Genomic DNA, 22,203 nt, shown 5'->3' on the forward strand with positions numbered 1-22,203 from the left:
ACCGAAAAATATTAATCTATAGTCACTATAGTTACATTCATTATACAAACTAAAAGAAGCCTAAAGAAATGTATTTTAAGCTAAACTGAAACTAGCGGTTGCGTGAGATGTGTTTTACAGGTGAACGTGCGCTCGATTTCCTCTCTCATTCAACACCAATACACACGTGTGACATTAATTGCATTAAATATGTCACAGCACACTTCAGATGATTAACAAAAGTACTAATTATATTTGGAAAAAATGGCAAAGCCTCTCATTGTCTGTGAGCATCCGCAGTGTGATAGTTCGCCGTTCGCTCTCTCTCTGTATCTCAGATGGATGTGTGTATCTCAGATGGATGTGTGTTTCTCAGCCGGTGGTTGAAATGCGACACATGCTGCAGCAGCTGCTCTGATGTTTTATAAATGCGTCTGATCCGCCGTGTGAACGTCAGCTAACACACACTCACGAAACACACCGATCCGCTGTGTGAACGTCAGATAACACACTAAAAACACACCGATCCACTGTGTATGGTAAGCCAAAGTAATCATATGTGTGTCTGATTGCACACTGTGTGATTTGACAACATAACACACATCCTTGATGTGAGACTTGCTGCACAAAAAACGTTCTTGACATGCATTCTGAAGTCAACAAAAACCTTAAAAATGATCGAATACATGTGTTTTGAGTTGGACAAAACGTGCATTATGAATGTGTGAACAGGTGAACCAAACAGGCGAAAGAACACATGATGCTTTACTTGGAGCTGTTCACACTCTTGGACTTTCACTGATACAAGTTTGTATCTCATAGTTACTGTAATTACAATATGACGTGAACGCACTTTAAAGGAGAAGTCCACTTCCAGAACAACAATTCACAAATAATTTACTCACCCCCTTGTCATCCAAGGTCTTTCTTTCTTCAATCGTAAAGAAATTATGTTTTTGAGGAAAACATTTCAGGATTTTTCTTCATGTAATGGACTTATCTAGCGAAACCATCTGTCATTTTTTTCGAAAAATAAAAACTTGTATACTTTTTAAGCACAAAAGCTCATATAGCACAGGCTCTCGGATGCACATCCACGGGTCTTTCTTGAACGATTTGTTCATTTTGAACAAATCTTTAGTGTGACTCGCAAAGAACGGGTCGTCTCGGGGAGTGATTCGTTCAGACGCGCATGCGCAACATCCTATTAGGTTCTGTACTGGAATTAGTTCACCTGTTTCAAGTCTTTGGGTTTTTCATCTTTTGGGGCGTCACGTGATGCTGATTTTGCTAAATAGAACGAAATGACTTGAAAAAAGATTTGTTCATTTTGCTGAACGAGACTCAAAGGTCTGAGTTGGTAAAATGATCTGAACTTCCCATCACTACTACAAATCACGTGTAAGTTCATGGTCTGTGTACTCCGGCTCAAAAAGGTAGAGTATGATAAAAAGCTCCATCTTACTTTCTCCTATAACTTCAGTATCGTCCGACACGTTGTACCTTTTTGTTTGTAAACAGCGTTTGACTTACTTGCACTTTCTTAGCCTTTGTGCGTTCGTTTTGTAAACACTGGGTCTGTAGTTCCGCGTGACCTTTCAACATGATTCAATACGTAGTGTCGTGAACGCGCATCCCAGAGCCTGTGCTACACCAGCTTTTGTGCTTAAAAAGTATACACATTTTTATTTTCTGAAAAAAAAAAATGACTGATCGTTTTGCTAGACAAGACCCTTCTTCCTCGGCTGGGATCGTTTAGAGCCTTTGAAGCCGCATTTAAACTACATTTTGGAAGTTCAAAATCGGGGGTGCAATTTTGTTTTCCTCAAAAACCATAATTTCTTTACGATTGAAGAAAGAAAGACCTTGGATGACAAGGGAGTGAGTAAATTATTTGTGAATTGTTGTTCTGGAAGTGGACTTCTCTTTTAAGTCTGAATACTGATGAAGTGATGAAACCCACCTGACCTCTGACCTCATGAAGCCATACCCACTCATGTCAATCATCAGTCAAGGATATTTATATGTGTGTGTGTCTGAGAGAAAGTGTGTGAGTGTGTTTATGTGTGTGTCCTTCATGTGTCCTTCTGTTCTGTCACTCTCTCTGCTGATCTGTGTAAACATGCATAAATCACAGTCTGTTCTCACACACACACACACACGTTTGTTTTTGTGAATTGTGGAGACTTTCCATAGACTTCTATAGATTTTATACTGACCAAACGATATTGTCTATCCCCTAACCCAACCCTAACCCTAAACCTAGCCCTCACAGAAAACATGTTTGCATCGTTACACTTTCAGATAAACATCATTTACTATTTTTAATCACTTTTTAACATTGCGGGGACTGCAGGCCGGTCCCCACAATGTCAAAAATTTCAGATTTTACTATCCTTGTGGGGACACTATGTAAATGAGTTGGTTATAATGACTCCAGACCAACACAAAGACTACAGATTTCATCTCACGCTGCGGCTCAACACACATGCATGTGACTTTCATGCATCAGGACTATTATAGTTTACTAAGACTAAAAATAAAACCATAATAAAAAATGTTAGTTGAAAAAATAAATGTCTGAAATAAACGGAAATAAAACATACAAAGCTTATTTTATTTCAGGTAGTTGCCAAGGAAACATTTCTAATTTTCATTCAGTTTACCTAGATGTGCTAAAATAACTGAAACTGAAAAAAGAAGAAGAAGAAGAAAAAAAAACTATTGTAACAAAAATGACAAAACATAAAATTAATAAAAATAACACAAATGAATAAAAACTCAAAATGCAAAAACTAATTCAAAATATTAAAAAACAAAACAAAACAAAACAAAAAACTAGTAGTATGTCAGTGAGACTACAATAACACTGAAACAATCTGTATTTGATTGTGTTGAAGAGTTTTTTCTGTCTGATCTTTTAATTAATGTTCTCAATGCTGTAAGCTAATGATAGATGACTTTAATTAGATTATAATTAACTGCTGAGTTTCATCTGAACAAATGCCACCACAGGGAGAAGAGCTGGAGACAGACACAGAGAGAGATAGAGAGAGAGATAGATAGATAGATAGTTATTAGTAAGTATTTTACTTTAAAGTATTCACTTTAATTTGTCATTTTTATGATGTGATTAATTAGACATTCACATCACATTTACAAACCCAAATCCAAATTTTGTCCAAATGTTCAGTAAACAACAGAAAAGAGGGCAGCAGATGCTGTATCCCACAGTGCAAATCATCTGAGAGACCAACAAACGTTCAGACATTTACACACAAAACTGAATGAAAAAGCAAAACACTTCCTATCACTCCACACTGCTGTCAGAAACAGGCTGAATTCAGAACAGCACACAGCATCTTTACATGGGAGAAACAGCGTGTGTAGTGTGTAGTGTGTAGTGTGTTCATTCTCAACTGATCTGTGTCTCTCAGCCTCACTCATCAGCCAATAGCAGAGGAGCAGCCCATGTGACCTGACTGCAGGACCCACGGGGCGTCCGGAGCCGCTGCCCGCTTCCAGCAGTGACCGTCACCCTTCAGCAGAACACATGAACCCGACGACTGTAATTAAACGAACCCGCTCACCGGCTGGAACCGGCAGATAATGAGACACAAACGAGCCGCCTCACATTACAGGCTGTGTCTCCTTCACTTCACTTCACATCAGATCAGATCAGATCTCTCTACTTCATCTGTTTTCAGTCTCTATCTGGTTCTTCATGAGAGTTTCTGGTTGACCTCAATAGGATTTTTATAATGTTTTAGGTGGAGAAGCTGCATTATACAGCAAAGATATCCGAGTTACAGTTTTCAAAAGTAGATCATAGACTTTAAAAAATTAAATAAAACACAAAACATCACAACACAACAAATAAACAAAAAATGACAAAACAGCAGAAGTTGTTGAAATAAAGTCAGCAAACAGCAAAACAATCATCCTGTAACAGTAATCCCATCATTTATTCATGCTGCAGTGCACGCTGGGAACTCATAAACCGTAACATCTGAGCAATACTGTCCAATATGTAGTTCTTTGTTTTGGCTTTCACACATTTCTTACTATTCGTGACTTGGGGAAAAAACATGTCTAACACACTGATATCATTAACCTCCACACACACACATCATGACTGACAAACACTCACGGCTCTGTTAAATCTCAGCAGACACAGTCAGACGAGCGTGTGTGTGTGTGTGTGTGTGTGTGTGTGTGTGTGTGATGAAGGGATCATAGCGGTGCTGCTCTCATACGACACTCAAAACCAAACTCAAAGCCACTCTGGCTCACAGCAGCCAATTAAAGCGGCGGCTCTGACTTCTTCTGTGTGTGACTGGTTCAGTCGTGTGACACTGAGGGAGACACTCTGAGATCCAAGATGGCCGACAGCCGTGTGCAGTTTCACTGCTGTAAGTAATTGGGCTCTGCTCAGATTTAGAGCCAATCAATCCAACTCTGAATCTCCGAATACTGAACAAACACACTTTCATTTCCAGGAGTATAACACACATCGAACTCAACGGTGAGGGGAACCACATGTGATTTTTGTTGACGTGTACTGTTTTTCAGTCTGAATAATGTCTCTCTCAACACGTCTGTCAAAGATACATTGACCTTCCCATCAGACCACAGCAGAAGCAGATTACAGACGCTTAACCAGGACTAAACCTGCATTAACTAGCTGCTCTGACTCAAGTGAGACTCATCCTGATTTTTTATTTTAAACAATATCTAGTAACATTTGTTAAAAAAAAAAACTATTATCATCTACAAGAAAACTGTTTAAAATAATTTAAATAAATAATTGAAACAATACAGACCAGCTTTTCTGCCCAAAACCTGCAGAAAACCTGCCCAAATAAACTACCCATTGGTAAAGCTGGTTTATTAACACTAATCTCAAAATATCTTCCTCTGACTTAAATATTATTAGAAATCATTCAATATCAAATATCATATATTGAAGTCATTTTAATAACGATACGTAATTATATATAAACTGAAGTGTTCAATTTAATGTTGTATATATATACATACATATAGTCACTTGTGACTTCAATATAATATATATATATATATATATATATATTCTTATTTTATATATAGTGAGTTCAATTACATTTTTAGATTTCAATTATCAATGATAATTTTATATATTCTATATATTATGTTGTATATACTAAATACATAAACATTGAATAGTAATAGTTTATCACTGACACATAAATCAGAGTTGACTTCGAATATAATTTTATATTTGTGACACTGGAGCACAAAACCAGTCATAAGTATCACGCGTATATCTGTAGCAATAGCCAAAAATACAATGTATAGGTTAAAAAAATCTTTTTTTTTTTAATGTCAAAAAATCATTAGGATATTAAGTAAAGATCATGTTCCATGAACACGTTTTGTAAATTCCTACCGTAAATATATCAAAACTTAGGATTTGATTAGTAATATGCATTGCTAAGAACTTCATTTGGACAACTTGATTTTCTCAAGTGATTACCCTCAGATTCCAGATTTTAAAATAGTTGTATCTCAGCCAAATATTGTCCTATCCTAACAAACCATATATCAACGAAAAACTTATAAAACATATTATTCAGCTTTCAGATTATGTATGCTGAATTAAATCTCAATTTGGAAACATGAACTCTTATGACTGGTTTTGTGGCCCAGGTTCACACATGTAACTATAAATAATGCTGTATATAACACATTAACATAGTCACTTCAGTAATAATAAAAATACGGTTACACAATTTTAATGCATAACTTGAAAGCAAGAACACATATAAAAATATTCAGAAAGCACAGACGTCCATCTGGTTCACATCAACATATGGAAGAACTGAAAAACTGTAAGATGAAGATATCCCGTGAACACAAGAAACTCCTTCACTCGTGTCTTCAGGTGTGCCGTGACCAGAGGTCAAAGGTCATCTGCCGCTCCTCCGGCTGTTTGCTGAGCGTCTGAAGGACTTTGAACGCAGCTTTAATGATGGCACGAGTTTCCTCCTCCTCGTGTTCTCTCAGACGCTGATTCGCTTTTAATTATTGTCTTAACGCTCCTGCAAACAATAGCCACCGAGGACCAAAGCACAAGGGAGCGTCTTGAAAAACAGGGCGACCGCGGCATCGTAAACATCATTAAAATCGGAGACGTCCCAGAGCCGGCGCTCACAATCGCTCCCGCCGTCCCGCAGGTTCTCGCCTGAATCCTGAACAGACACACACTCACACACACACAAACCGCTTTCTCACACTTCAGCTCCCTCCATCAACACAACATCAGATGAAGCTCGTTAGTGGAGAATCAGCACGCTTGTTCTGTGTGTCCGGACGCAGGGACGACTTGAGACTCGGGAGACGCTCATGTGATGCTGACTCACTAACAAACGACTCTTTTGAGTTTTCAGTGAATCAAAGGAACCCTTTCACTGACAATGAACGAGAACCTACAAGATCGAAAGATTTAAAACTTAATGTGATGTGAACATCTCACATTCACAAACTACAGGGAGTCGACTCAGTTCTGAATTCTGCACAGTCCAGAGTTCATGTGCTTTCAACTGAATCCACGAGGAGCCGTTTGGATGCGAACTGATGAATCATTCACAATCACACCGCGAACACGAATGAAGGTAAAGAGTCTCGTTCTGATTTCATGTTGACTTAAAATGGAGAATCATCTCTGGAAGATCTTCACGGGCCACACGGACGATCGCTGGGCGTCTGAGAGGAGCCGCAGGGGGTTCTGGGTAATCGCTGTCACTGCGTGTGAATGTGTGCACTCCTGCTGAAGGGAAGTTCTCGTCTCTTTCTCGTGTCTGAGGGTCATCAGCGCCTTTATCTGCTCTGCTGCAATCAGACGCGTCTCGGTCCTCAATCCAATCTGTCAGCCTGATCGGAGAGCAATCGCTTCCACCAAGAATAATATTTGCGTGTTACTGAGCAGCTTGATAACCCATGAAAGACTGAGAGCTGCGGTGGCCGTCGGTGTGTGTGTGTGTGTGTCACAGATCATTCAGCTGAAACCTTCATTTCTCACATGTGAGGAGAGACAGACAGACAGGTGAAGAACAAGATGAACACATCTCTATCAGACAGACATGAGTGATGATGGTGAGGCGGTCATCATTCACTCACTCCAGTCTGCTGTTCTTTGAAAACAATATGACCTTTTTTCTCCATTTTAAAAAGAGATGCAAAACTACTATGAAACCACACACAATTTCAAGTGTTCTGAAGGAGACTGAAGGAGAGCAGCAGCCAAAGTCAAAACTTTTGCCAAATAACGATTTTATTAAATCAAAACCCATTGTTTGATTTCAGAACACCTGGAGTATATGGCATGAGTCGCAGGGGATTATATTATACTTTTGCATCATTTTTCAAAGCATGAAAGTGGTCACCGTTCACTGCAAATGAACTCTTTCCCCACCAGCAAAGAAGTTTTTAAAGAAGTTGCCAGATACCACCAGCATTTTTGATCATTTTCACAAAAGTTTAATGTCATGCAGAATATTCTGTTTCATGGGTATCTGAACATGCAACATGCCAAAACAAAGAACAGAGCCTGTGCTTTTCTCTCCTCCACACATTTTTGTAAAAGACACCTGACAGTGTTGCCAAGTCTGTAGTTTTCCTGCGAAATTGGGCTTCTTTAACACTGTTGCCACAGGTTGCTTTTCATGTCCGTGGGTTGAAGAGACCCGAATAACATGATATTTAGCTTATGGAATGTGAATTTTACCAGGGAACCCCGCCGAAAACATGGGTTTTACCCCAGGAATGCGATTGGGCTAGTTTTAAGTAGCAATTGTGCGGGTTTTGTTGTAAAAATCTGGCAACCCTGATGCCTGAATCAGATTCAGAAAGATGATCAAAATAGATGGAGTAGATCACTTCCATCAACACATCCTAAGCTTCACAGTCCCAAATCACTTCCTCAGTTTTGATTTATATGCTGTTTAATGTTTGTTGATCGTGTGATTTTATATATGCATCTTCTTACATACACGATCACTTGTTTCTGCTCTTCTTCACCATGTTTTGATTCAGACATTCTGTAGTCTCTCAGAAGATGCGTAAGAGCGCCTCCTACTGTATAACAGAGAAAACACGGAAAGCGGGAAAATTCCATTAATGGTGAGGAATTAATGGCCCTTCCTTAAAACGTCTCCATTTGTGCTCAATAAAGAAGGAAGGTCAGATGGCTTTAGTGAGCAAAATAATGACAGAACTGTCATGTTTGGGTGCATTTTGTCATGAAATGCTGCATTTGGTGTCACGTCATTATTTAAAGTAGTCTGATTACACAGATGACTGAAATCAGACTAGGAGTCAGAATTACAATCAGAGTAAAGAGATAAATTAAAAAGACAATAAAACAATGCAGGTTTATTACTATCAAAAGCACACAGCATTGATTAACAATGTGTACTTTCTTTAAAGGTTTATAAGCTATGATTAAAAATCAGTTTCCCTATGGAGAAAATGAATGTGATTTTTGCTTCAGAACCGACTGTCAGCGAGAGGATCATCTTGCATTCAGACAGAAACGCAGTACGGCTCCGTCCTAATTGACTTGAGAAAGATTGCAGAGATGCCCGGATGCTCACTAGTAAGTGACCTACAGCACAGAAGCGTCAGTCTGAGATTAATGGAGCGTATCTGCAGCGAACGGCCCACCCAGGAGCAGCGGCGCGGGCCGTTCATCAGCCCTGAGTGAGTGTCAGCGCTCCGGACGGCTCCTAGAAACCCAAACCGACCCATATCGATGACGATCACGAACACGGCGTAATATAAACAACAGATATCACAAACTACAGACAGACACACAGCAAGAACTGCTGCTCTTCCTCAGGATTTCTGTTTTCCAGCACAAATATTCTTAAAGTGCTCCTATTATGCCTTTTCAAATATGATCTTTCATGCAGTGTGTCATGTAGCTGTATGTGAACATAAACGATCTGCAAAGTTGTGAAGCCATCCGTGCACGATACATAAAGTTATTGTCTATCACAAAAAAGTGTCGGCTCACAATCGCCTGAACGAGTCGTCAGGAATTTGAATCTTATTCTGTTACGGCCACACGTCACGAAGTAACACATTTGCATAATGTCCACCCACGTTCTACATTGCAAACAACTTGCACGCGCACAAACACAGTAACATTTCCATGTGGTTTACGTCATGTTAAGACGACGCTGTATCTTACGCTGTGAGAGTAAATTTGTTTTATATTCACTTCTGTGCTAACTTGTCGATCAGCCACTTCAGCTGCTTCATCGTCAGACTCTGGCTGGAATTGGTAAGGTAAAATCGATGCCATCTTTTATGTACTGACAAGTCTCCAGGGAGTCTGTCATTCAGTTATGGCAATGGGCGTTTCGTTTTCGACAAGCGCTGTACGCCGTAGACCAATCATAAAGCACTGCGCCAACTGACCAATCACAGCTCACAGAAAGGAGGGGTGTCGAGAGACTGATTCTTCGAACTGCTTTAGAAATAGGGTCAAATTAAATCTATTTTTGGAGAAAACTAAAGTGTTTTTTGACCTTGCATACATGCAAACCTGTTTTAGGAGTCTCATAAAAGTATTAGCAACTTTAAAATGGCATAATAGGAGCACTTTAAATCATTGACTGGAGATTCACAATGACAACAGATAAAACATTCTTCAAGAGAAATTCAACAAAATAAAACAAGTTCATGTTCAAAATATGAATGAATATCCATCAATGGTGTGACTCTGAGTTCAGTTTATTCAATCAAGGCTTGTTGTAACTAACAGAGTATAAAACTCTGAGAATCTGACCTGCTTCACTTTTATTCTTAATAATGATGCCCTCGTTTCTGAAACTCAAACTGTAGAACACAGAACTCTGTCTCTGTGTGTGTGTGTGTGTGTGTGTGTCTTGAGGGCTGAAAGAGTTTCCTCCCACGCAGGGTAAAATTAATTGCCGTCCCCTCCAGACACCAACACACAGATTAATCACCGCACACCTTCACAAACACCCTACTGCCGAAACACACACACCTCGATACAGAGAGAGGCTTTATCAGAGGAGGAAAACACACACACGCACGCCTCACAACCCAAGGTCTTTATCGCACACAAACACAGGAGTATGTGGTGAGAAAGCAGCGATGGTTAACGGAGAGTGAGGGTCAACGCCAACAACAGCCTGAGAGCCTCCATCTGTCCTTCATCACACACTCCGAGAGACAATTACTGCCGAGACCGAGAAAACCCGTTAGTAATTGATCTCAGAGCGAGAGACAGACAGAGAGATGGGCTGGTGATTTGGGGTGAATATTGGAGGAACAAACTGAAGCTCCAGAGAAATCCAGATGAGAAACAGTCCGTCTAATGAAGCCATCTATGCACTAATGAAGAGACACGGACACACAGATCCAACTGACAGACAGACAGATTCCTCTTCCTGTCATTCCAATGTTTTGGCCAATTATACCAGATTTACACAATACGGTCTTCGAGAGCACACACACACCCTCATGTGCCATCTGCCATTGCAGCTGCTATTGTGTTGCATTCATTTTAGTCCATGGTGTGTATCTGAAATTAATTTTTACTCACTCTTTTTTAAACAAAACTACTGATACACCGGAGAGGTTTGAGTTAACGAAGTATTTCGCAGTAAATAAAAGCTGCATGTTTACCCAGAAGCCCCACTCATTTACAGATGGAGTACGTATATCTATGAGCACACATGCCGTTTCCCACGATCCCCTGCAGCTTCCCCTCTCCGCTCCAGCGTTATATCAGCACTGACTGAAAAGAGCAGGTGTTTCTACTTATTCAGGTTAAAAATCCTCCCACACGCTGTCCAATCCACCGATAAGACATCAGAATGAAACGAGACATACGTAGAGCTCAGAAAACTCCTCTCACAGACTCAAAACTCAAAAGACCTCAACCTACACTCTTGGGTCAAATATGGACAAACCTAACTTTTGGGTTCAAAATTTAATTTACAGTTGCAATCGAAATTATTCAACCCCCTTGACCTGCAATACATTTTGCTGCAGAGAACAAAATTTTGTGAAAACAATTCAACAAAGCCATCAGTACACTAGTAGAGAAAGTTTATTCATACACATTTGAGTAATTTTGAGAACGTAAGCTGATGACTAATGAAAGAAAATTAAATTGGCTCTAAACATTCATGTTCAAAATTATTCAACCCCCAAAAGTAAAATCTGGTGCAGAATCTTTTATTCCTTAAAACCACCAATAAACGCTGTTTGGAAGTGCTTAGAAGCTTCTGTCACCTTTCCACTGCAATCTTGGTCCATTCCTCGCCTGAAAAAGCTTTCAGATCACTGATAATCTTTGGTTTTCACATTGCCACTGCTTTTTTCAAATTCAACCAAATATTTTCAACGAGAATTAAATCTGGAGACTGAACAGGCCACTCAAGAACATTCTATGACTGATCCCTGAACCAAGCGTACGTAGATTTGGATGTATACTTTGGGATGGCTGTCCTGCAAGAAAGTCTTGTCTTGTGTTCATCTTATACTCTGCATTGAAATGTTTTTCCTCCTTTTGTTGAGTCATCTTGCAAGTATTTGGCTGTACACTGCAGGTTTTTCTCAGTTACTCTGATCAAACATTTTATGACATTGTGCTTTTTTGTTCAACACCACCAGGTTTTCTGGTACAACACACTTTAAACTAAAGCAACTTTTAAACGTCTTGGAAATCTTCATACAGTCTTAGACTTTATAATATAATAAAACTATTTCTTCTCTATAGCTTTTGTGAGAGCTCTGTTGATTTTACCATTTTGCTACTCAACTTCAGCTAACTGGACTAACTGTATGTATGTGTAACAGCTCAAGCTTATTCTGTTTTTTTAATAGAGTTTCTAAAGGCTTAATTGTGTTTTAATTTTGTTCCCCACCATATAAATAACTGACTAAAAAACAGCAATGTTGAACAGGGGTTGAATAATTATGACATACCTGTGTTATTAAAAAAATCAAAAACTCAAAGACATTACATTTTATATTGACATTATCACTTTTAATATACCAGTAATCTGTTAGAGATGCAATTTTTATAAAGTCCTGGATCTTCACAAAAGCTTGTATTTGTAAAGTACTATCGTCTCTGAGGGGTTGAATAATTTTGATTTCAACTGTAAAAATGAAACATAACTGTTGGGTTAGTCAACATTTGACCCAAAGCATTTTTTTTGGAGTGTACCAACATGACCTGATGCTGCAACTGTAAGCCACGCCCTCAAATATACACCATTCACTGTAAGCCCCACCCTCTAACATAAACAAGTTACTGTAGGCCCCGCCCTCAAACACACAACAGTCACTGTAAGCCCCGCTCTCTGATACAAGTCACTGTAAGCCCCACCCTCAGATAGAAAGTTACTGTAAGGCCCGTCCTCAAACATACAGCAGTCACTGTAAGCCCCACCCTCATACATACGCAGTCACTATAAGCCCCGCCCTCAGGTATACAGATGCCTTAAGCCCCGCCCTCACACCCCAGCCCATCCCTTTAGGCCCTGTGAAGTGCCACACCCCCTCTCTCAGCCCCTCCCCCCTGGTCCCCAGGCACGGCTCTTACTATGTGAAGCTCCAGGTAGTCTCCGAGACCCTTGGCGCTCTCCACACGCACGAGAACGGCCTCCTTCAGCTGAGTGCTGAAGCCCACGGCCAGCCGGTCCGCCCGCGTGCTCGGCCGGTCGTTCGGGGGCCACGTGTACGTGATGAGGGCTCCTCCACGGCCGAAGATGTAGGTAGTCCCAGCTGAAACAGACAGACAGAGACAAACACACAATCGGTGAGCAGATAAAAACACCAACAGAAGGTTTCAGAGATCATCACTCTAGCAGCCAAAGACCGGCGCGTGTGACTGTCTGTCAGCTGAAGGTCACTGCATCTCTGCTCAGGCGTCACGCTCTCCGCTGTAACGAGGCGCCGCCGAGCTCACGCGCGCTTCCATCTGCTTCAATCGCGCGTGTGCGAACGGTGCCACGCTGTTGACGCTCATGACTGATTGTGTTCAAGAGACTTTCCAAACGTTTGGCTCTGCAGGTCTGAGATCGAGTGCCAATCAGCACCTGAGAACAGAGGCCTAATGGACCTTCATCAGAGCTGAAGCCTGACTTCATACGACACAAGCCGATCACGCAGCCAACGCAGCACTGAAAATACATCTCTGCACAAACATCCTGTGCACAAATAAACAAACAAACAAACACATGCTGGACTGAGCTGAAGGCTTTTCATTTCTCAGTAAAGATGAAACAAAAAAGGTTCTCTACGGTGATAATTAAATGATTTTATTTTAAACATGCTGTTGACAAACATATAATTACACTAATTATTTAGAAGAAAGAGTTTATGCAAATAACGAAACAAAACAAGTATTACTTTTATTAATAAAGGATACACTGAATAATTTAAAAGTGACAGTAAAGACTATTTATAATGTTACAGTAGATTTCCATTTCAAATAAATGCTGCTCTTTCAAATGTTCTATTCATCTATGGATCCTGAAAAAAATGTATGACTGTTTCCACCAAAATATTGTGCAGCACAACTGTTTTCAACATTGATAATAATCAGAAATGTTTGTTGAGCAGCAAATCAGCATATTAGAATGATTTCTGAAGGATCATGTGACACTGAAGACTGGAGTAATGATGCTGAAAATTCAGAAGATATAATTATATAATAATTCAGATATAAATTACAGTTTAACAGATATTCACATAGAAAACAGATATTTTAAATTCTAAAAACATTTCAGAAATGCAACCTTGTGAGCAGAAATATTTCAAAATTTGTAAAAATGATCACGGATGAACTGTTTCTGCAGTTACATAAACGCATTTGTTCGACTTTCATTAATCAAAGCGCTTTGAATTGCATTTAAGGCGTACATGTATTTTATTAATTCATGCATTCCCTGGAAATCAAACCCACGACCTTGGTTTCTCGGTTCTGTAGCGTTTGAGCTGCAGGAAAGCGATTAGTGCTTGTTCTGACCAGTAACCGTCAACACCTCTGACCAATTCCTTCTCAAAATCAGAGCGTGTCAAGATGAGAAGAACGTCAGCGGGTTTAAGCTCTAATAATTCAACCTGGAAGAATGAAAAGAGCAAATTAAAAGGCAGAAATCTAATGTGTAAAAAGCGTCCCGTGTGACTCGTGAGCAACAGAACGTCAGCCACACCTCCGCAATTACAGCCTGGCCGAGAAACGCCGTCACGGCCCAGCCGTTCAGAAACCGGCAGCCATTTAGAACTGATTCAGAGCCCAGACTCAATCGCTCCTCTCGCTCCCCTCGGGCTAAAGCCGCCGCAGACTCGTGCTGAAGGTTGTAGTATCTGGCAACCGACTAATTATCAGAGGAAAAAAACATCAGAGAGACACAAGAGCCTCATGGGAAGCAGAGCGAGGAGGAGGAAGGCAGGACTGAATTGTTTTAGAGGGAAAAACAACAGCAGGACGAGAACGAGACGCGGTTTCCTTTCATCACGTCGCTGTTTACGAAGCGACGTCACACAAACCCGTTTTCGAAATGCGAAAACAAAGAGAGAGTGTAAAATGGCTGCCGGGAACGAGGGAAGACATGTTGAGAGTCTTTCTCTCTCTCTCTCTCTCTCTCTCTATCCCTCCAATCTCACTCCTGCTCCTCATGAATATGAAGCGTGACTGAAATGAGAGTGAGCCGCAGGGATGCACATCAACCGCAGCTTCATTGTGCTCAATGCATTTTCCTTACTCCATCACACACACACACACACACACACACACACACACCTCACTGGAGAGCTGATCACTGACTGACAGACAAACATGCGTCTGTGTGAATGAATGTGTGTGTGTGTGTGTGTGTGTCATGCTGTCAGTGAGACACTGTGAGTGCATGAACAACATAGCTTTACAGGAGTTCATTACTGATCATTTGAGCTCAGGTTGTGTTCCGTAGCTCGACTCGTTCGATGCAAACACACAATCCTGTAGAGCAGCAGCTGAAGCTCAGATCCAGAATCACAGATCCTCACAAACCTCAGCAGTGCAGAGATCAGCTGACCAGACCGATCAATCCAGTACATCAGAACACGAATAATCATCACTACACCAGAACAAATAATGTATTCATGCTGCAGTGCATGCTGGGAGCTCACGCATCACCTACTGACGCTCTTCAGATCAGCACACTGACTAATGCTGGCTTCACACTAAACGATTTAAAAAATCTTATAAAATCTTCAAAATGTGACAGACCACAAACATGAGGACAAAAAATCCTAGATTTGACTGTTTTGCTCCTGTAGTGTGTGACAAACGATTTGACAAACACAGCACACACACACACACACACACCAACAGATTATCAAACAGAGTCCCGACTGTGAACACGAGAAGTCTCGCAAAATCTCTGGAGACTTGAGAACAAACATCACACAACAGTTCTATAAGAGCTTCATTTCAGTTTGTCTTTGGCTTATGTTTATTCTATTATTATTATTGAAGTCAACTGACAGAAAGTATTGTTTGGAAAAAAAGTTTGTTAAAACCTAATCGATATTTACAGTAATTACAAATTAAGGACGTATCATTCAAAATTAAGCACAGGATTTACCCAGCAAAATAATATTTGGTAAAAATTTAAATCTGATATTGATTTTAGTTGCTCCTTTTATGTCAGTTTCCCTAAAACAGTGGTACATTTATTTTGGCATTGCCCTTTTGTGAAACGATTTTGGCAAAATGTCTGTGATTTTATTATACAAAATATTAATAATCATTTTTTTTTAATCAATCGTTTTGTTATGGAAATATGTATTGTAGTATTTATTCTCTGCAGAATAACAAAAAAGGACAGTCACTTCTACATCACAAATCTTTTTCATGCAAAATTTCATATTCACAAATGTAAGTTCTTTTTTTTCTTGTAGGAAGAAAAGGAGCATTATATACAGCATATACAGTAGTCAACATTTGAAGTGGATCAAAAAAAAATCATCAAAGTTGTCGTAAGACAAGAACGGGTATTGTTTTGGTTTTAGAACGACTTTGATGAAAGCTTTTGATCCACTTCAAATGTTGACTACTGTATATACCATACAATTTTCTATGAAACAAAAAGCAATTACAAGGATAAAGTTTATAAACGCTTTAACATTTTTATATAAAAACGTATTTATATTCCTCCCCTCTAGTGTACACTTGTTTATATCATGTGTAAGGTTTATTGTTTATATTATTTATAATGTTTGTCATATACAGTGACAGTTTGTCATGTACAAATTAAATGAAAGGTTTTGATCCACTTCAGATGTAGTCAAATGGATCAAAACCTTTAATTAAATTTGTCCTTAAACCAAAAAGAATATCCATTCTTGTCTCAGGACAACTTTGATTAACTTTTTTTTGATCCACTTCAAATGTTGACACGTAATTTCATCTTGTTTTAAAAAAAAAAAAAAAAAACACTTGAGAATAAGCATAGTGGACGATAGGTGGGAATAAATTAAGATAATAGTGTCTGGAATGATTCTGATTGAAAAAAAACAGGAAAAAAAAAGAAAAGGGTTTGGGTGAAGTCAAGGATCCTCCATCTCTGCTGCAACACGACTGCGTTTGTTATGCTTTTGTCTTCTGTCCGCTCGCTTTCTGATTGGATATTGTCTGTTTCACGTGATCGGGGTCCCCCCCACACATCAGGATTTCTGATTGTCAATATTCAACATGTTGAATATTTACGACTGGCGATCGGGGCGCCTCCGACGTTCTTCCAAACAGATTCAGCCACTCTTATCACACCTCACACGGCAGGAAAATCTGATCAGATAATCTTTAGAACCACCAAGATAATTGGACATTACCCAGGATTGTCGGAAGGGGAGAAATCGGCCCAAAATCAGCCCAATTATCTTGTGGTGTGTATCCAGCTTAACCCGTCTGAATTAGTCTACAGACCCTAGCGACCGCACACAGCACCCTAGCAACCGCACAGCTCCATCAGAATGTGTCGTGACGTGCTTTGATTTGTTGCGCGTCCAGTGATGAATTATAATGACTGCGGCTGATAATGAAGAGTGTATTGATTTGTGTGTGTGTGTTTAATCAGTGGATGAGTCAGAGACACTAGAGACGGGCGTCAGATGAACGTGTGTTTGATTCTAACACTATTAATTGCTGTTACTTCAGGTCTAAATAAAAACAACACACACACACACACAGTCTGGATACTAAGAAAAGAACTGAAAGAACGAGTTCACACACACACACACTCATGATTTTCATTATACTGTATAAACAAAAATCACTGCAACATTTCTCAAAATATCTCCGAAATATCTCTGTTTCACAAAAATAAGAGTCACAGAGGTCTCAAATACATGAGGGAGAGTAAAAGATGTCAGAATGATGGTTTGTGGCTGAACCGTCCCTTTAAATGTCACTTCAAATACCAGGTCTTCATGTGATCATCAACAAGCAGCAGCAGCTCAGCTGAACAAATGAGAGGATCTGAGCTGAGATCCTGATCAATGAAGCGCTCTTCACGCGTCACACACACGGATCACACGCGTGTGGACGCGGCCGTTTTCTCACCGCGACGGAGGTGAACGCGCAGGACCGTGACCTTTCCTGAAGCCCAGCGATCGATCGGTCCTCGTTCTGTCTGATGTGTGAGGAGCGCCGGCCGCTCACATCAAAACACACGCCGTAATCAACCAGTAGGACCTGAGTGAGAGCAGGCTTTTCATCCGCACCGATGGGATCGATGGAGATGTGGCGCTGTTCTTTTTGGGGGTTTGATCGATGCGGTGGACGTCCAGCGGCGGGTCAGTCCAGTCTCACGGTTCTTCATGATCACAACTGGACCTTCAGCACCAGCAGCAGGACTCATGTCATATCATGTCATGACGCTCATGTCAACTAAAGCTACAACTATTTAAAAACACTCTCTGTACTTGAAATAAAGCCGAAATAAAATGTAAATATAAAAAAAAAAAACTTGATAGAAAATTTTAAATGTCACTTTGGCTATTTGATATAAAAAGAAATCAGCATAAAAAATTAATTAAAGCTGTACAGATATATAGTAAAATATAAATGTTAAACAATGTAAGTTGAAGCAGGGGTGGGCTAAGGAGGCTGAAGCTCCGATTGTTTTTATTACCATGTCTTGTGCCCATCAATGCACATTAATATCATTTCTATTAAACCAGAACTTAAACAGCAAAATGCAGCTGCTTCAGGTATCTTACTGTATAACGTCATAATACTGATCTCATCATCTGTCAAAATCAGGTTATTGTTACTTTGGCAACAAATCACAGACTTTCTAGGACGCACGCATGCATTTACAGCCTTTATATGTGTGGTCAGCGGCAGACTTTACTAAGTGTCAGGGCAACAATTCAATCAAAAATAAGTTCTTATTAAGTGATTTAAATCATAGAGACAACATTGTCTTTTTGCTCTAGCTCTAAGCAAAGGCATGCTGTGCCTATAAATTTGCATTTTCTGAACACATTTCTGAATCAATGATTCACTGACCCATTCATAAAAACAGTTTCTTACTTCGAATGAGCCATTTTGAATGAATCGATTGAATAAATGACTCAACAACTCATCAAGACAGCGGTTTGCTGCCACCTACTGCCAATTTCAGTCTCAAACTGAAAAGTGTCATTCTGTTTTTTTTCTATCGTTTCATATCAGCCATAAATATTACTATTATAATTTAAAAGTTGTAATGGAAAATAAAATTTACATTATTTTTCCTTTTATTTTACAATGAAATGTTGTATAAATTATAGTAATATTTCTTTTGTTTTCATTTATAAACTGGGCAGTAACATGATTGTACTTCTGACGGACAGGAGCGGCGTGTCAGAGACAGAAACGCGTCACATCAGGGGTTTCTGCTGCAGCTCAGATGATTATTAGTGATTCAGCTGGATGTCTGTTAAGATCACGTCCTAAATGTCATCGTCTGTGTGGACGTGATCAATCCAGAGCTGTCAGAAGAACAGAGCCGAGTCTCGTCACCGTTAGCGATCAGGAATCACGTGATGGATGCGGTTTATCCTGCATTACTCGTTCACTGCTCCTTTTCTGTGTCACGAGCATTTCCTTCTCTTTCTTACAGTCAGAGCGTCTTCTCTCTCATCCATCATTAGGAGCCGTCCAATCACGTCTCTGTGTGTTATGTAACGCGTCACGTGCGTCAGAGAAACTCACACGCCTGTCAATCAAACACCCAGATCACCTGACTCCATCAAACACACGCCAACCATCACAACAACAAAACACTAAGAACTCAAATTATTTAGCAGATTGTGTGATGTGTAAGTTCTGATGTGCTGCTGAAAACACTCGTGTTCTCTGAGCGGCAGGTTTCGTTTGTGTGTTCGTATGAAACGCTCCTGTCATTCACGTCGCTGCACGAGTCCTGCTTTAATTTACTGACTCAGTGATTCTCAGGCAGCTTCATTCACACCCGTCACAAACAGATCAACACCACACGGTCGGTCAGAACAATTCGTTTTTCACAGAAATTAATATTTTCATTCATCAAGGACGCATTAATCTGAGTATAAGTGCCAGTATTTAGGATGTTACAGTAGATTTCTATTTCAAATAAATGCTGCTCTTTTGAACTTTCTATTCATCTGTGAATCCTGAAAAATAACCTCAACTTTCTGAAGCTCAGGCCTGTTCCAGTACAGCCACCGTAAGCAGCTTTGAACAAGATCCACTCACTCCAGACGGCCTAAATTACAGAAACATTTTCTATTTGACCTTTATTTGGTTAATAAGCATCCAAGTAATTACAGTTCTGTGGAAATGATCTCCGCGAGAGATCGTGATTTGAGTATACAGCATCTGTGTAAATACACAGATAAAAACAGCGACCTGTCAGCATGCATTTCATAATGTAGACAGATGAAAATTTAGCCTGTTTAGCCCACTTTACACATACTGTACTTTAAAACTGCAGTGTAAAAAGAATTATTACACTTATAAAAAAAAAAAAAAAAAAAAAATCATGCACTCCCCTGCCCTGTGGTGCATTTATGTTCTCTGTTTGAGTTTGTAAATCTATTTTGTGCATTGTTAATATTAGTGCAGCTAGAACTCTGAAGCAGCAAAGCTTTTTTCATTCAGGTGGATGATAATGTTTTATGTTCTTTATTTGTTTCCTGTTTGTTTAACTGGATCAAAGTGTTTACTTAACAAAGACACCTTAATAATAACGTGCACTGTTTCTTTCTGTTTGAAGACTCTGTTTACTGATGTAGAAATAAAAAGTGCTTTTATTTTTTTGGAAGGAGAGAGTGGAATTACAGTATTGGCAGTGTTATAAACAAAAACACTTGTTCAGTTCAGTTGTGTTGTTAACACTGTGTCAAAATCAGAAACGAAACAAATAAATATCAGTTATCAGTCACATAAACACGCAACTGATCCAAAAAAAAGTCGATCTCTAGTAACAATGCTGAAAATTCAGCTTCAATCACAGCAATAAATTATATTTTAACAGATACTCACATAGAAGACCGTAGATATTTCTGTTATAATTATATTTCACAGTATTTTTTCAAATAAATGCAGCCTTCTTTCAGAAACATTAATAAATCTCACTGAGCCCAAACTTCTGAACTGTGCTGTAAACGCACACAGCATCCAAATAACCGTGACAATCATCACAAGCTACTGCCATCTTATGAACTATATGATCTGGTAAACCTACATGATCCTCCATGCAAAAAAGACTGATCATGCATGAGAGTCTGCGGATTCGCTCTCACAAACACACTGCGCTCGATCGCATGCTGTAAAACAAACCAGACCTCAGACTTTGAGACCGGCGGTGCAGAGACTGAGAGAAGAGATCAGGCCGTCTTCCCATCGTGACCTACTTTACATCCCTAAAAACACACACAGCAGCGTCAGGAGCGAAACCCCCGAAAGATACGACGACAGCCTCCGTCGAAGAGCCGGTGCGCGTGAGAGAGAGAAAGAGCGGGGCAGATCTGCTCTCAGGCCAGACATCTTGTCACAGAGGAAACATGGGAAGCCATTTTGTGTGTGGAGCTCAAAGGCCGAACATACGAGCAGCAGAACAGACGGAGGCGGATTCAGCCGCACAACTGAACAAACACACAAACCCAAACACGCGTGACGCAGATCAAACAGAATCAGCCGCGCCGACGATCCAGAACTCGCCAAACATCAGCTAACCTCATCTCACTCACAAAACACACACGCATTCACTCAAAACCGGCTCTCCTTTTTTAGCCCATCAGTTTGAGCTTCTGTTTACCATGGTTATGTGTGTGCAATTAAACCTGTTCCTGAGAAGATTAAATGTCAATCAGATAGACAATGGATTGAAAGCAGTGTTAATATAGATAGCTAAAACTGAAATTAAAACCATAAAAAAAAGTTAACTGAAATAAAAAATGTATTTCAGCTAGTTGCCAAGAAAATACTCATCATTTAAACTCAGAACTTAATGTACTTAAATATCTGAAAGTAAAACTACAAATAAATGATGCGTAAAATCTAACTACACAAAAAAACTATAATAGTATCTCAGCGATTCTAAAATAACACAAATGAACAGCGAACGAACAGCACAAGCAGTGCTAACAAACCACCTCAAACCAGACCTCATGAGCCTTTCCACAAACGGCACACAAATGAGAGACTTAAAGACTCTTAGAAAATCAAGTCCTTTGTTGTTTTTCTGAGTTCTTTTGTACTGCAGTGTCTATGTACACACACATTGTGTCACTTCTGCAGCGTAAAAATGGCAGAACCGCTCGTTATGAGAAATACACACTGTTTAGAAATGTACAGTCGTCTACTGGTGAGCAGTGATCTACTTTAACTCTTAAATTAACCCATGCCTTTCAAACAGTTGATGACGATGAAAACAGCTGAAATCAACAGGAACAGCTATAAACACACACCGTGTCAGTTACTGTTGAAGAAACACACTCCAAACCCTGGGCCGAACCATAAATCACAGTGAAAATCAGAAGCGCATCAGAACAGACTGATGGGAAGGACGCTCAAGCCTCACTCCAGTCCCACAGCAAACCCAAACCTGCCCCAGAACCAGAGCGGCTGATGAAATGTCCCTGCTCCTGCAAACGTGCTGATGCAGGAACCTGTCCTACTTG

The 22,203-nt window shown here is 39.9% G+C and overlaps 1 protein-coding gene across 4 annotated transcripts in view; it reads right to left on the reverse strand.

The window, feature by feature from the left end:
* Positions 1 to 22,203, reverse strand: part of nrxn2b (neurexin 2b) — a 389,816-nt gene that overhangs the window by 29,592 nt on the left and 338,021 nt on the right. For all 4 annotated transcript variants that reach the window (XM_051115791.1, XM_051115790.1, XM_051115792.1 and 1 more), the window contains one exon: positions 12,608 to 12,789. In XM_051115791.1, the coding sequence (XP_050971748.1) occupies positions 12,608 to 12,789 (182 nt within the window). The remainder of the gene's footprint in view (positions 1 to 12,607; positions 12,790 to 22,203) is intronic.

The sequence above is a fragment of the Labeo rohita genome, chromosome 7, assembly GCF_022985175.1.
Source record: "Labeo rohita strain BAU-BD-2019 chromosome 7, IGBB_LRoh.1.0, whole genome shotgun sequence".
Classification (NCBI taxonomy): domain Eukaryota; kingdom Metazoa; phylum Chordata; class Actinopteri; order Cypriniformes; family Cyprinidae; genus Labeo; species Labeo rohita.